The 17,097-nt window shown below is 47.5% G+C and overlaps 1 protein-coding gene across 1 annotated transcript in view; it reads left to right on the plus strand.

The window, feature by feature from the left end:
* Window positions 1–17,097, plus strand: part of MUC16 (mucin 16, cell surface associated) — a 132,472-nt gene that overhangs the window by 79,950 nt on the left and 35,425 nt on the right. Inside the window, exons 39-48 of the mRNA XM_030821778.1 lie at window positions 3,078–3,250; window positions 6,303–6,338; window positions 12,457–12,522; window positions 13,513–13,637; window positions 13,868–13,935; window positions 14,544–14,716; window positions 15,046–15,081; window positions 15,341–15,406; window positions 16,511–16,635; window positions 16,841–16,908. Of these exons, the coding sequence (XP_030677638.1) occupies window positions 3,078–3,250; window positions 6,303–6,338; window positions 12,457–12,522; window positions 13,513–13,637; window positions 13,868–13,935; window positions 14,544–14,716; window positions 15,046–15,081; window positions 15,341–15,406; window positions 16,511–16,635; window positions 16,841–16,908 (936 nt within the window). The remainder of the gene's footprint in view (window positions 1–3,077; window positions 3,251–6,302; window positions 6,339–12,456; window positions 12,523–13,512; window positions 13,638–13,867; window positions 13,936–14,543; window positions 14,717–15,045; window positions 15,082–15,340; window positions 15,407–16,510; window positions 16,636–16,840; window positions 16,909–17,097) is intronic.

Here is a 17,097-nt window from a genome sequence, read left to right on the forward strand (position 1 = left end):
CGTTGATCCCATCGGACCTGGACTAGACAGAGAGTGGCTATACTGGGAACTGAGCCAGCTGACCAACAGCATCACAGAGCTGGGCCCCTACACCCTGGACAGGGACAGTCTCTATGTCAATGGTGAGCAGCCGTGATGTGGTTGGAGGCTCTTCCTCCTAGCTGGGCAGACCCTACTCTCTGTCCTGAGGTCGCATGCCCTGTCTGACCATTGGGGGTTTGAGGATGTGCTCTATATGTGATGATTGAGGTTGCAATTTCATAGTTTCATCTTCATCTTGCACGGATTTCACACTCAAGGTCTTCTTCCCCCATGTGAGGGTGCAGGTGAAGAATCACAATGACCATGCGTCATGAAACTTTCCTCATTGCACTAGGGTAACCCTGACCCCTATTTGGTCTGACCTCTCTTTAACCCTTACCCACTCTCCTCCCTCCCTCTCTCTGCAGGCTTCAACCGTTGGAGCTCTGTGCCAACCACCAGCAGTGAGTATTTTACTGATGTTCCAGTCCCCCCAATCCTACACCAAGCAGGGCAGGAGCTGACCTTACCTCTTATCCCCTTATGTCCTCTTCATGAGGGAAAAGGCTGGGAGGGCCAAATTATTCCCTTTCCCCTGTGCCCTAGCTCCATAAAGAGGCTCAGCTCAAACCTCAAATGCAGCAGGGCCCATAACAGTCTTACCTGCTGGCATTTCCGCCATGAGGGTACTTGCTGCTTTCACTGATGAGAGCTTCTTGTCAGCTCCTGGGACCTCCACAGTGCACCTGGCAACCTCTGGGACTCCATCCTCCCTGCCCGGCCACACAGGTGAGCACCAGTCAGTCAATGATACCAGTCGATGGTGAGCGTCTGCATCTCTGTCATTTTCATGCAAATTAAGATGAAAAACAGCAAATCAAATCTAGTGTTGCTGATGTAACCAACATACTTTATTGAGCACCTACTCTGTGCCAGGCCCATGGAATATGGCAGGGAATACAAAGGAGATAAAAATGTCTTCCTTCAGGCCAGGCGCGGTGGCTCATGCCTGTAGTCCCAGCACTTTGGGAGGCCGAGGCGGGCGGATCACGAGGTCAGGAGATCGAGACTATCCTGGCTAACACAGTGAAACCCCATCTCTACTAAAAATACAAAAAATTAGCCGGGCGAGGTGGCATGCGCCTGTAGTCCCAGCTACTCGAGAGGCTGAGGCAGGAGACTGGCATGAACCCTGGGGGGCGGAGCCTGCAGTGAGCCGAGATTGCGCCACTGCACTCCAGCCTGGGCGACAGCGAGACTCCGTCTCAAAAAAAAAAAAAAGTCTTCCTTCAGAGAGCTTATATTCTTGTGATGATGAGGATGATAAGGGTGGCAGTGATGATGATGGTGGTGGAGATGGAAATGACGATGATATGATGGAGACGACTATAAAGATGGTGATGCTGCTGATGATGCTGGTGATGGTGATGGTGATGTAGATGATGGTCATAATGGTGGTGCTGGTTATAACAGGAATGATGATGTGATGGTGTTGATGTGATGATTGTGGTGATAGTGGTGATGTTTGAGATGATTGTGGTGATGATGATGATTGCCAATGATGACTGTGGTGTTGACAATGAGGATAATGAAGATGATGATGAAGATGATGATGATGATGATGATGATGATGATTGTGTTGGTGGTTATCCTGGTAATGATAATATTATGATGGTGCTGGTGGTAGTGAGGCTGATTATGATCACTGTGGTGGTGATAGTGATGAGGATGGTGGTAGTGGTGGTGCTGATGTTGACGGTGATGAAAGTGATGATGTCCATGGCGACAACTATGGTTATGTTGCTGACGAAGGTGGCAATAACAGAGGTAAAAAATAACATCTGGCATTATTGAGCCCTAAATCTGCACCAAGCGCTGTGTTCACCATCTAATTACGATTATATAATATGCTTCTTTATGGAAAAACTTCTATCATTGTAGTCAAGAGAGGCGTGAAAATCTTTTATTTTTTATCCACATTAAATGCTGTTGGCATATGTTCAAAAATAACTCTACTGCAAACTGTTATATATTTCTCTACTTTTGAACATAGCGTTTTTTTCCCAACCTGTTTACAGCCCCTGGCCCTCTCCTGATACCATTCACCCTCAACTTTACCATCACCAACCTGCATTATGAGGAAAACATGCAACAGCCTGGTTCCAGGAAGTTCAACACTACGGAAAGGGTTCTACAGGGTCTGGTAAGAGCTCCACCAGCTTACCAGTCCCGCTTATATCACCCACGCCAGGGCCATGGAAGATCTCACCCACCGCTCCTTGGCCCCAGAGATGCAAGCCCTGCCTAGTGATGCCAGCCTCTCCTACCTCATGTCTGCCCCGTCCCTCCACCTCAGTCCACCCACTCACCTCCCTCCCCATCCCCCACAGCTCAAGCCCTTGTTCAAGAGCACCAGTGTTGGCCCTCTGTACTCTGGCTGCAGACTGACCTTGCTCAGGTGAGACCTTGGAATTTCCAGCTTGGCTTCCCCAGTTGTTCCCAGGCCCAGAATTTGCTCACCTTCCTTCCTGCCCTACCACGGGATGGCCTCAGCAGAGATGGAATTCAGGAGGCATTGGCTCCAGAACCAATTTGAGTCTTGATTCTACCACCTCCCACATCACCTGACAAATTCTTCAGAGTCCCTCAGCAGGATTGAGCCCTTACCCTCATCACCTCTCTAAATTCCCTCCACCTTCCTTTCCTCCAGTTGTTAAACTCTGTTCCCAGAATTTCTCTCCAAACATGCCTCATCTGCTTGCTTTCACCCCTAATTCTTGTTCTTCCCCTGTCTCAGGACTGAACTCTTCTTTCCCCATTGCTGTGAGAATGCAGGCTGCACCTTGTGATTTCATAAAAATCCTTGCATCCATGAGTCTGCTCACAGTCCCAGGCTGGCAGGGAGTCAAAGCACTCAGAGAATCAAAGTGTGGCTTCCCTCACTTCTGAACTGGCTTCTTAATTCCTCTGGCCCCTTCCTGTCCTTCACCCAGTAAGCTTAGAACCCCTCCCTAGGCAATCCATTTATTGCCATTCCCCACTCTTGCCCTCCCCAGACCTGAGAAGGATGGGGCAGCCACTGGAGTGGACACCATCTGTACCCACCGCCTTGATCCCACCGGTCCTGGACTGGACAAAGAGCGGCTATACTGGGAGCTAAGCCAGCTGACCAACAGCATCACAGAGCTGGGCCCCTACACCCTGGACAGGGACAGTCTCTATGTCAATGGTGAGCAGCCGTGATGTGATTGGAGTCTCTTCCTTCTAGCTGAGTAGACTCTATTGTCTATCCTGAGGTCACATGCCCTGTCTGACCATTGAGGGTTTGAGGATGTGCTCTGTATGTGATGACTGAAGTTTCAACTTCATAATTTCATCTTCATCTTGCACAGATTTCACCCTCAAGGCCTTCTTCCCCCATGTGAGGGTGCAGGTGAAGAATCACAATGACCATGCATCATGAAACTTTCCTCATTGCACTAGGGTAACCCTGATCCCTATTTGGTCCGACCTCTCCTAAACCCTTACCACTCTCCTCCCTCCTTCTCTCTGTAGGCTTCAACCATCGGAGCTCTGTGCCAACCACCAGCAGTGAGTATTTTACTGATGTTCCAGTCCCCCCAATCCTATACCAAGCAGGGCAGGAACTGACCTTACCTCTTATCCCCTTATGTCCTCTTCATGAAGGAAAAGGCTGGGAGGGCACGAATTATTCCCTTTCCCCTGTGACCTAGCTCCATAAAGAGGCTCAGCTCAAACCTCAAATGCAGCAGGGCCCATAATAGTCTTACTTGCTGGCATTTCCGCCATGAGGGTACTTGCTGCTTTCACTGATGAGAGCTTCTTGTCAGCTCCTGGGACCTCCACAGTGCACCTGGCAACCTCTGGGACTCCATCCTCCCTGCCCGGCCACACAGGTGAGCACCAGTCAATGATACCAGTGGATGGTGAGAGTCTACATCTCTGTCATTTTCATGCAAATTAAGATGAAAAATCATGGCAAATCAAATCTAGTGTTGCTGATGCAACCAACACACTTTATTGAGCACCTACTCTGTGCCAGGCCCATGGAATATGGCAGGGAATACAAAAGAGATAAAAATGTCTTCCTTCAGAGAGCTTATATTCTTGTGATGATGAGGATGATAGGTGTAGCAATGATGATGATGGTGGCAATGATGGAGATGATGATGATATGATGGAGATGACTATGAAGATGGTGATGCTGCTGATGATGTTGGTGATGGTGATGATGATTATGGAGATGGTGATGAAGATGATGGTGATAATGGTGGTGCTGGTTATGACAGGAATGATGATGTGATGGTGGTGATGTGATGCTTGTGGTGATAGTGTTGATGTTTGAGATGATTGTGGTGATGATGATGATTGCCAATGATGATTGTGGTGTTGACAATGAGGATAATGATGATGATGATGATGATGATGATGATGATTGTGTTGGTGGTTATCCTGGTAATGATAATATTGTGATGGTGCTGCTGGTAGTGATGTTGATTATGATTACTGTGGTGGTGATGGTGATGAGGATGCTGGTAGTGGTGGTGCTGATGTTGATGGTGATGAAAGTGATGATTTCCATGGTGACAACTATTGTTATGTTGCTGACGAAGGTGGCAATAACAGAGGTAAAAAATAATATCTGACATTATTGAGCACTAAATCTGCACCAAGCGCTATGTTCACCATCTAATTACAATTATGTAATACGCTTCTTTATGAAAAACTTCTATCATTATAGTCAAGAGAGGCATGAAAATCTTTTATTTTTTATCCACATTAAATGCTGTTGGCATATGTTCAAAAATAAGTCTATTGCAAACTGTTATATATTTCTCTACTTTTGAGCATAGTGTTTATTTCCCAACCCCTTTACAGCCCCTGTCCCTCTCTTGATACCATTCACCCTCAACTTTACCATCACCAACCTGCATTATGAGGAAAACATGCAACACCCTGGTTCCAGAAAGTTCAACACCACGGAGAGGGTTCTGCAGGGTCTGGTAAGAGCTCCACCACCTTACCAGTCCCGCTTATATCACCCACGCCAGGGCCATGGAAGATCTCACCCACCACTCCTAGGCCCCAGAGATGCAAGCCCCACCTACTGATGCCAGCCCCTCCTACCTCGTGTCTGCCCCGTCCTTCCACCTCAGCCCACCCTCTCACCTCCCTCCCCTTCCTCTACAGCTCAAGCCCTTGTTCAAGAGCACCAGTGTTGGCCCTCTGTACTCTGGCTGCAGACTGACCTTGCTCAGGTGAGACCTTAGAATTTCCAGCCTGGCTTCCCCAGTTGTTCCCAGGCCCAAAGAGTTTGCTCGCCTCTCTTCCTGCCCTACCCACATCAACTGACAAATTCTTCGGAGTCCATCAGCAGGATTGATCCCTTACCCATCACCCCTCTAAATTCCCTCCACCTCCCTTTCCTCCAGTCGTTAAACTCTGTTCCCAGAATTTCTCTCCAAACATGCCTCATCTACTTGCTTTCACCCCAATTCTTGTTATTCCCCTGTCTCAGGACTGAACTCTTCTTTCCCCATTGCTCTGAGAATGCAGGTTGCACCTTGTCATTTCATGAAAATCCTTGCATCCATGAGTCTGCTCACAGTCCCAAGCTCGCAGGGAGTCGAAGCACTCAGAGAATCAAAGTGTGGCTTCTCTCACTTCTGTACCAGGCTTCTCAATTACTCTGGCCCCTTCCTGTCCTTCACCCCGTAAGCTCAGAACCCTTCCCTAGGCAATCCACTTATTGCCATTCCCCACTCTTACCCTCCCCAGACCTGAGAAGCATGGGGCAGCCACTGGAGTGGACACCATCTGCACCCACCGCTTTGATCCCACCGGTCCTGGACTGGACAGAGAGTGGCTATACTGGGAGCTGAGCCAGCTGACCAACAGCATCACAGAGATGGGCCCCTACACCCTGGACAGGGACAGTCTCTATGTCAATGGTGAGCAGCCGTGATGTGATTGGGGGCTCTTCCTCCTAGCTGGGCAGATGCTACTGTCTGTCCTGAGGTCACATTCCCTTTCTGACCATTGAGGGTTTGATGATATGCTCTATATGTGATGATTGATGTTTCAACTTCATGGTTTCATCTTCATCTTGCACGGATTTCCCCCATGTGAGGGTGCTTGTGAGGAATCCCAATGACCATGCTTCATGAAACTTTCTTCATTGCACTAGGGTAACCCTGACCTCTATTTGGTCTGACCTCTCCTTAACCCTTACTCACTCTCCTCCCTCCCTCTCTCTGCAGGCTTCACCCATCGGAGCTCTGTGCCAACCACCAGCAGTGAGTATTTTACTGATGTTCCAGTCCCCGCAATCCTACACCAAGCAGGGCAGGAGCTGACCTTACCTCTTATCCCCTTATGTCCTCTTCATGAGGGAAAAGGCTTGGATGGCACAATTTATTTCCTTTCCCCTGTGTCCTAGCTTCATAGAGAGGCTCAGCTCAAACCTCAAATGCAGTGAGGCCCATAGTAGTTTTACTTGCTGGCATTTCCACCATGAGAGGGTTTGCTGCTTTCAGTAATGAGGGCTTCTTCTCAGTTCCTGGGCCCTCTGCAGTGCACCTGGAAACCTCTGGGACTCCAGCCTCCCTCCCTGGCCACACAGGTGAGCACCAGTCAATGGCACCTCTGTTAGATCATGCCTGAGCATGCCAACATCTCTGCCATTATTGACTCAAATAAAGATGGAAAGTCATGGTAAATCTAGTGACGGTAAGTCAACTCACAAACTTTAATGCCCAAGGATACAGCAGGGAACCGAAAAGAGATAAAGTAACTGCATTCAGAGAGCTTATATTTCCGTGATGATGATGATTAAGTGGGTGTTGGTGATGATAATGGTGATGACAGTGGTGATGATGATGATGACTGTGATGATGATGATAATGGTGATGCTGATGATAGTGGTGGTAATGAGAAGGACAAGAATAATGGTGGCGATGAGGATGATGGTCACGATGATGATAGTAGAAACAAAGAGAATAGATAATTTTTGGCAATATTGAGCACTGAATATGCATCAAGAGCTATGCTCAGTATTTACCTACTATTGTATGCTTTTTACAAAATTCTATCACTTTAAATGCTGCATATGGTTTTTTGTTTGTTTGTTTTGTTTTTTTGATATGGAGTCTCACTCTGTCGCCAGACTGGAGTGCAGTGGCACAGTCTCAGCTCATTGCAACCTCCACCTCATGGGTTCAAGTGATTCTTGTGCCTCTACCCTGCGAATATCTGTGATTACAGACGTGCCACCACACCCAGCTAATTTTTGTATTTTTTTATTGTACTTTAAGTTTTAGGGTACATGTGCACAATGTGGAGGTTTGTTACATATGTATCCATGTGCCATGTTGGTGTGCTGCACCCATTAACTCGTCATTTAGCATTAGGTGTATCTCCTAATGCTATCCCTCCCCCCTCCCCCCACCCCACAACAGTCCCCGGAGTGTGATGTTCTTTTTTTTTAAGTAAAGATGGGGTTTAATCATGTTGGCCAGGATGGTCTTGATTTCCCAACCTCGTGATCCACCCGCCTAGGCCTCCCAAAGTGCTGAGATTATAGGCGTGATAAATTCTGCATATGTTTAAAAGTTAAGTCCATTGCAATATCATATTTTTCCTACTTTTGAACATAGTGTTTACTTCCCACTCCCACTGCAGCCCCTGGCCCTCTCCTGGTGCCATTCACTCTCAACTTCACTATCACCAACCTACAATATGAGGAGGACATGCGTCGCCCTGGTTCCAGGAAGTTCAACACCACGGAGAGAGTACTGCAGGGTCTGGTGAGAGCCCTACCATTTTGCCAGTCCCACCTACATCACCTGTGCCAGGGCCACGGAAGATCTCACCCACCGCTCCTGGGTCCCAGAGATACAAGCCCAGCCCACTGATGCCAGCCCCTTCTACCTTATGTCTGCCACGCCCCTACACTTCAGCTCTCCCATTCACCTCCCTCTCCCTCCTCTGCAGCTCAAGCCCTTGTTCAAGAACACCAGTGTCGGCCCTCTGTACTCTGGCTGCAGACTGACCTTGCTCAGGTGAGACCTTAGAGGAGCCAGCCCACCTTCTCCAATTGTTCCCAGTCCCAAGAAGTTTGCGCAACTTCCTTCCTACCCTCCCTGGGGGTGCCCTCAGCACTGGTGGAATCCAGGAGGCAGTGGCTCCAGGACCAAGGTGTCCCTGATAGTAACATCTCTCCACTCAACAGTGATGCTGCAGAGCTCATCAGCAGGATAGGGCCCCTACCCTGGTCATCCCTCTAAATTCCCTCCTTTCCCACCGCCTCCCTTTCCTGCAGGTAATAAACTCTACAATCAGCATTTCTTTCTAACACAAACATGCCTCATCCACTTGCTTTGATCCCCAATTCCAGCTCTTCACCTGTCTCAAGTCTGAGCTCTCCTGTCCCCATCTCCCGAGAATAGAGGATCTACTTTATAATGTTACAAATATTTTTGTGTCCATGATTCTACTTACAGACCCAGGCTGGCTGGGAGTTGGTGCACTCACAGGATCTACGTGTAGCTTCTCACCTCTGTACCATTTCCTCTGGCCCCTGCCTGTCCTTCCCTCAGGAATCTCAGGACCGCTTCCTAGGCAATCCATTTATTGTCATTCCCCTCACTTATCCTCCTCAGGCCTGAGAAACATGGGGCAGCCACCCGTGTGGACGCCATCTGCACTCACCGCTTTGACCCCCCAAAGCCTGCACTGGACAGAGAGCAGCTATACTGGGAGCTGAGCAAACTGACCCATGGCATCACTGAGCTGGGCCCCTATCTTTTGGACAGAGGCAGTCTCTATGTCAATGGTGAGTGCCTGTGATGTGGTTGCAGGCTTTTCCTTCTTGATGAGTGGCCTCTACTCTCTGGCTTGAGGTCACACTTCCTGCCTGACTATTGTAGGCACAGCCATTTTGTCTTTTTGTGATTGCTGACATCTAATCTTCCGGGTTTCTTCTTCATCTTGCACTGAGCTGTATCTTCAGGGTCTCCTTCCCTGATGTGAGGGTGGTAATAGAGAATTTCCAATGGCCTTTGTTCCACGAAACTCCTTCCATTGCACCAGGGTACCCTGACCCCTATTTGGTCACCCACTTTTGACTCTTATTCACTATTCTTCCTCTCTCTCTCTCTCTGCAGGTTTCACCCATCGGAACTTTGTTCCCATCACCAGCAGTGAGTATTCAACTGATATTCCAGTGCCCCCAATCCTACATTAAGCAGGGCAAGACCTGAACCCACTTCATATGCCCTTATGTTATTTTCATGAGCAAAGGAGCTGGATGGGCACAAGTTATTCCCTTTACCCTGTGCCCCAGGGAGAGACCCAGCTCCAGCCCCACATACAGCAAGGCCCATAGATAGTCTTACCTACTGGCATTTCTGCCATGAGAGAGCTTGCTGCTTTCGCTGATGAGGTCTTTCCCTCAGCTCCTGGGACCTCCACAGTACACCTAGGAACCTCTGAAACTCCATCCTCCCTACCTAGACCCATAGGTAAGTACCAGCCAAAGGCACCTCTGTTAGAGCATGACTGATGAGCAGCAACATGTCTGCCATTATTTACTCAAATAAATGTAAAAATCATAGTAAATCTAGTGATGATGCATCAACCTACAAATGTTATTGAGTACCTCCTCTGTGCCAGACCCTGGGGATACAGCAGGTATACAAAACAGATAAAAATCTCCACCATCAGAAGCTTATATTCTTGTGGTGATAACTGTGGCGGGTGGTGATGTTGATAGTGGTGGTGGTTTTGATGATGATGGTGATGCATATGGTAGCAATGATGATAATGATGATGAAGGTGGTGAGGATGATGACAATGGTGGGGGTTATGATGATGATGACGTGTTGAGTGTGATAAATGACAGTGCTGGTGGTCATGATGGAGATGATCATGATGGTGATCATGGAAGTGGGGGTGACAACAATGATGGTGTGGGTGACAGTGATGGTGATGGTGATGATGATGGTTCTGGTGCTGGTGGTGATGATGGAGATTATCACGGTGGTGGTGGTGGTGGCAGTGATGATAACAATTATGGTGTGGATGACAATGATGGTAATGATGATGACAATGGGGATTATCATGGTGATGATGGCAGTGATTATGGCAGTAATGATGGTGATGATGATTATGGTGGTGGTGATGGGGATTATCATGGTGACGATGGTGGCAGTGATGACAGTAATGATGGTGGTGGTCATGATGATGGTGGTGATGGTTGTGCTGGTGGTGATTGTGGGGATTATTACGGTGGTGGTGGTGGCAATGATGATGACAATAATGATGCTGTAGGTGACAATGATGGTGATTATGATGGCGGTAACAAAGGTAAGGAATAACATGACATTGTTGAGCACTGAACATACAGTGAAAGCTAGGCTTAGCATCCAACTGATATGACATAGTATGTGTTTTTTTAAATTCTATCATTATAGTTAAGGGAGGGATCAAAAATCTTCATTTTGTCCATCCCGTTTAATGCTGTGTATATTTAAAAATAATTCTATTGCAAACCCATAATTTCTCTACTTCTGAACATAGTGTTTGTTTCTCACCCCCACTACAGTGCCTGGCCCTCTCCTGGTGCCATTCACCCTCAACTTCACCATCACCAACTTGCAGTATGAGGAGCCCATGCGGCACCCTGGCTCCAGGAAGTTCAATACCACGGAGAGGGTCCTACAGGGTCTGGTGAGAGTCCAACCCATCTAACTCTGCCTGGCCCACCTTACCAGATTCCACCTGCATCACCCATGCTAGAGATATAGAAGAAGATCCCATGTGAATCACCTTCGACCCCAAGTCACAAGCCCTACCCACTGGCATCAGCCCCACCCACCTGTCTCATTTCTGCCCTGCCCCTCCTCATCAGCCCTCCCAATCACCTCCCTCTCCCTCCTCCACAGCTCGGGCCCTTGTTCAAGAATACCAGTATCGGCCCTCTGTACTCCAGCTGCAGACTGACCTTGCTCAGGTGAGACCTTAGAATAGCCAATCAGGGCTTACCCAAGTGTTCCCAGGCCCCAGAAGCATCCTTCTTGCCCTCCCTGTGAACGTCCTCAGCAGAAGTGGGATCCAGTTGGCAGTGGCTTCAAGAAAGAACGTGTCTCCCCATCCTAGCAGTTCCCCACTCAAGTGACAGATTCTGCAGAGCCCATCATCAAGATTGGGTTCTTACTCCATTCATCCTTCTTAATACCTTCCATTCCCCCATATCCCTTCCCTTAAGTTTTAAAATTCTGTTCCCAAGGTCTCCCTTAAGAGAAAGGTGGCTTTTCCACTTGCTTTTATCTCTGATTCTAGCTCTTCACTTGTCTCAAGTCTGAGCTCTCCTGTCTTTGTGCTATCAAACTGCAGGTTTCACCTTGCAATTTCATAAATATTCTTGTGTCCATGACTCTGCTCCCAGTCCAAGGCTGGCTGGGAGTTGGTGCATTTAGAGAAACTAAATGTGGCTTCTCATCTCTCTCCCAGGCTTCTCATTTCCTCTGTCCCCTCCCTGTCCTTCCCTCAGGAATCTCAGGACCCCTTCCTAGGCAATCCTTTCATTGTCACCCCCCCCCACCTAACCTCCTCAGGCCAGAGAAGGACAAGGCAGCCACCAGAGTGGATGCCATCTGTACCCACCGCTCTGATCCTCAAAGCCCTGGACTGAACAGAGAGCAGCTGTACTGGGAGCTGAGCCAGCTGACCCATGGCATCACTGAGCTGGGCCCCTACACCCTGGACAGGAACAGTCTCTATGTCAGTGGTGAGCAGCTTTGATGTGGTTGGAGTCTCTTCCTCCTTGCTGGGCAGCCCCTCCTCTCTGGCTTGAAGTCACACTTCCTGTCCGGACGTTGAAGCCTCTGCCATGTTGTCTGTATGTGATGATTGATGTTAGAACTTCATTATTTTTTTCTGCATCTTGGACTGAGTTCATTCTCCAGACCCTGGTCCCTGAAGTGAATGTGCTGATAGAGAACCCCTCTAATGGCTCCTGTTCCATGAAACCCCTTCTATTCCACCAGGGTAGCTCTGATTCCAATTTGGTCCCCCCACCTCTCCTTAACTTTGACCCACTATCCTCCTTCCCTCTCTCTGCAGGTTTCACTCATTGGAGCCCCATACTAACCACCAGCAGTGAGTATTCAACTGATATTCCAGTACCCCCAATTCTACTCCAAGCAGGGCAGGAGCTGAGCCCTCCTCATACACACTTATGTCCACTTTGTGAGAGGAAGGGGCTGGGAGAGCACAAGTTATTCCCTCTCCCCTATGCCCAAAAGAGAAACACAGTTCAAGACCCACCTGCAGCAAGCCTCATACTAGTCCTACCTGCTGGCATTTCTGCCATGAGAATGCTTGCTGCTTTCACTGATGAGGGCTTCTCCTTAGCTCCTGGGACCTCCACAGTGAACCTGGGAACCTCTGGGATCCCATCTTCCCTCCCTGAAACTACAGGTAAGTATCAGCCAATGGCACTTCCATTAGAGCATGCCTGATGAATATAAACATTTCTGCCATTATACACTTAAATAAAGATAAAAGTCATAGTAAATATGGTGATGAGGAGTTAACCTGTAAACTTTATTGAGCACCTACTCTGTGCGAGGCCCTGGAGATACAGCAGGGAACATGGAAATAGAAAGGAATCTCTGCTTAAGATAGCTTATATTCCTGTGATGATGATGATGTAGGTGATGGTGATGATGATGGTGGTGATGGTGATGATGATGATGATCATGATATAGATGATGGTGGTGATGATGCTAATTGTGATGACAGTGATGAGGATGATGATAATTGTGGGGGTAGTGGTTATGATGATAATAATTATGTGAAGACAGTAATAATTATGGTGGTGGTGATTGACAAAAATGATGATGATGTTGACACTGATAATAATGAAGATGGTGATGATGATAGCGCTGGTGGTGATGGGGATGATGAGGTTAATGATGATGGTGGTGGTGATGATGACAATAATACTACTGATGGTGGCAATCATGGTGATATTGACAGTGATGATGGTGATGATGATAATGGTGATGGAGGTGATGATTGGGATGATGATGGTTGTGGTGGTAATGATGATAATGATGATGGTGATGGTGGTGGTGTGGGGTTGGTGCTGATGGTGGTGATGATAATAATACTCATGGAGACAATCATGGGGATGTTGAAAATGAAGGTGGTGTTAACAATGGCACTAGATAGTATCTGGCACTATGGAACACTGAATATGCACCAAGACCTATGCTCAGCCTCTAACTACTATTATTTAATGTGCTCTATTAAGAACAGCTATCATAATAGTCAAAGGAGGCATGAAAACATTTGTTTTATCACTCACTTTAAATCTTGTTGCATATGTTTAGAAATAAGTCTATTGCAAACTCTTAAATTTTCTCTACTTTTGAACATAGTGTTTATTTCCCACCTTCACTATAGCCACCGGCCCTCTCCTGGTGCCATTCACACTCAACTTCACCATCACTAACCTACAGTATGAGGAGAACATGGGTCACCCTGGCTCCAGGAAGTTCAACACCACGGAGAGGGTTCTGCAGGGTCTGGTGAGAGCCCCACCAATCTTACTCTGCCCTACCCACCTTACCTAGTCCCACGTATGTCACCTATATGGCCATGGAAGATCTTACCCATCTCCCCTCACCCCAAGAGATAAAAGCCCCATACAACCTACTGATGTCAGCTCCACCAACTAGAGCCAGCCCCACCCACCTCACTTCTGCCCTGCCTCTACTTCCTCAGCCCTGCCACTCACCTCCCTCTCCCTCCCCGACAGCTCAAGCCCTTGTTCAAGAGCACCAGTGTTGGCCCTCTGTATTCTGGCTGCAGACTGACCTTGCTCAGGTGAGACCTTAGAATTTCCAGTGTGGCTGCCCCAGTTATTCCTAGTCTCAATGAGTTTGGACTTCTTTTTTCCTGTCCTCTTTGTGATTATTCTTATCGAAGAGGGAATTCAGGAAACAGTGGCTCCAGGACTAACCTGTCTCCTGGTATTAGCAGTGCCCCCGCCCCCACTTCCAAACTAAGAGATTCCAGAGTCCATCAACAGGACTGGACTTCTGCCCTGGCCATTCCTCAGAATTCTCTGTTTTCCCCCCCACCTCCCTTGACTTTAGGTGTTAAATTCTGTAACTAGGATTTCTCTCAAGACAAACATGCCTCAACCACTTGTTTTCATCCCCAATTCCAGCTCTTCAGCTATCTCAAGTCTGAGCTCTCCTGTTTCCATGCTTTAAGAATGGAGGGTCCACCCTGCCATTTTGGGAAAACTGTTATATCCACAACTATGCTCACAGTCCCAAGCTGGCCAGTGCACTCAGGGAATCTAAGTATTGCTTCCCACCTCTGTATTGGACTTTTTACTTCCTCTGTCCTTGTCCTACACTCTGCCATCTCAAGACCTCTCCTTAGGCAATTCATTTATTGCCATTCCCCTCACCACCTCTCCCCAGGCCTGAAAAGGATGGAGCAGCCACCAGAGTGGACACCATCTGCACCCACCGCCCTGACCCCAAAATCCCTGGGCTAGACAGAGAGCGGCTATACTGGGAGCTGAGCCAGCTGACCCAGAGCATCACTGAGCTGGGCCCCTACACCCTGGACAGGGACAGTCTCTATGTCAATGGTAAGCAGTTGTGATGTGATTAGAGTCTCTTTCTCCTGGCTGGGCAGCCCCTACTCTCTTACTTGAGGTCACATGCCCTGCCTGGACACTGAAGGCTAGGACACGTCTGTATGTGGTGATTGATGTCAGAATTTCATGATTTCTTCTTTATGTTGAACTGATTTCATCCTTAGTAGCTTCTTCCCTGATACTCGGATTCTGACAGAGAATCTCCAAAGGCCCCTGTTCCATGAAACTCCTTTCATTCCACCAGGTTAGCCCTGACTTTTGTTTGATCCCCTACCTCCCCCTTGACTCTTATCCACACTCCTCCCTCCCTCTCTATGCAGGTTTCACCCAGTGGAGCTCTGTGCCCACCACCAGCAGTGAGTATTCTACTGATGTTCCCATGGCCCCAATCTTATTCCAAACTTAGCAGGAGCTGACCCCTATTCATAAGCCCTTATGTCCTTTCCATAAGGGAAGGAACATAGAAGGCACAAATTATTCCCCTTCCCCACTGCCCCAGCTAACCAGAATCCCAGCTGAAGCCCCACAGGCAAAAATCCCCATGAATAGTCCCTCCTGCTGGCATTACTTCCATGAGAGCACTTGCTCCTTTCACTGATGAGGGCTTCTCCTCAGCTCCTGGGACTTTCACAGTACAGCTGGAAACCTCTGAGACTCCATCATCCCTCCCTGGCCCCACAGGTAAATACCAGTCAATGGTATTTGGAGCATGGTCGATGAGTGTAAACATCTCTGTCATTATTCACTCAACTAAAGATGGAAATTCACAGTAAATATAGTAACCATAGGTCAACCAACCCAGTTCATTGAGCACTGCCTCTGTATCAGGTCCTGGATATACATCAGGGAACAAAAAAAGAAAAACATTGCCCTCAGTGAGCTTATATAATTGTGATGATGATGATGGGGGTGGCGGTGATGATGATTGCAGTGGTGGTGGTGGTGGTGGTGATAATGGTAAGGATAATGATTATGGTGGTGGTAATCATGGGAAGAATTATGGTGGTGGTGGGGATTACAATTGACAATAATTATGGGGATTTTGACAATAATGATAATGATGATGACGGTTGTGTTGATTGTGGTGATGATGTTGGAGTGGTGATGATAACAAGGGTGATGATGGTAAAGATGATGATGGTTGTTTGGATGATGACAGTAATGTTGCTGGTTATGATGGTAATGATGATGTGATTATGGTAATGATGATGATGTTTGTGGTGGTGTTGATGTGGATTATGACATTGGTGATGGTGAGGATGACAATGATGATGGCGATGGTGATTATGATGACAATGATCGTGATGATTATTCAGATAATGACAGTGATGGTGATTATGATGGTAATGATGATATGACAATGGTGATAATGATGTTTGTGATAGTATTGATGGGGATTATCGTGGTGGTGATGGTCGTGGTGCTGATGCTGACAATAATGATGATGATGATGATGATGATGATGATGATGACAAAGGTAACAGGTAATATCTGATATTTTTCAGCACTGAATATGCACCAAAAGCTGGGCTCAGAATCTAACAAGTATTATTTAATATGCTTTTTAAAAAAATAATTTCTATCAAGAAGGGCACAGAAACCTTTAATTTTGTCATTCATTTTAAATTCTGATGCATATGATTAAAATAAACTTATTGCAAACTCTTCAAGTCTATTGCAAAAGTCGAGAAAGTTGAGTTTGCAATAGACTTATTTTTAACTATATGCAACATATTAAAAATATAAACAAACACAATAGTGTTTGTTTCCCACCTTTTACTACAGCCACTGGCCCTCTCCTGCTGCCATTCACCCTCAATTTTACCATCACTAACCTGCCGTATGAGGAGGACATGCATCGCCCTGGCTCCAGGAAGTTCAACACCACGGAGAGGGTCCTTCAGGGTCTGGTGAGACCCCTGCCCACCTTACTCTGCCCCTCCCACCTTACCTGGTCCCAACAACATCACCCATGACAGGGCCATGGAAGAAAATCTCACCCATCTCCCCCAGAGACACAAGCCCTGCCCACTGGTGCCAGCTGCACTGGCCAAACTTGTGCCCCACCACTATGTCCCCAGCCCTCCTAGTCACCTCCCTCTTCCTCTTCCACAGCTTATGCCCTTGTTCAAGAACACCAGTGTCGGCTCTCTGTACTCTGGTTGCAGACTGACCTTGCTCAGGTGAGACTTTAGAAGAGCTAGCCTAGCTGCCCCAATTGTTCCTAGTCTCAAAGAGTTTGGATTGTTTTTTTCCTGCCATCCCTGTGAATGTCCTCACAACAGATGGAATTCAGGAAGCATTGGCTTCAAAACTAATCTGTCTCCTGATACCATCAGCACCACCCCAATCAACTGAGAGATTCTGCAGTG

Source organism: Nomascus leucogenys, chromosome 10 (assembly GCF_006542625.1).
Source record: "Nomascus leucogenys isolate Asia chromosome 10, Asia_NLE_v1, whole genome shotgun sequence".
NCBI classification, from domain to species: Eukaryota; Metazoa; Chordata; class Mammalia; order Primates; family Hylobatidae; genus Nomascus; species Nomascus leucogenys.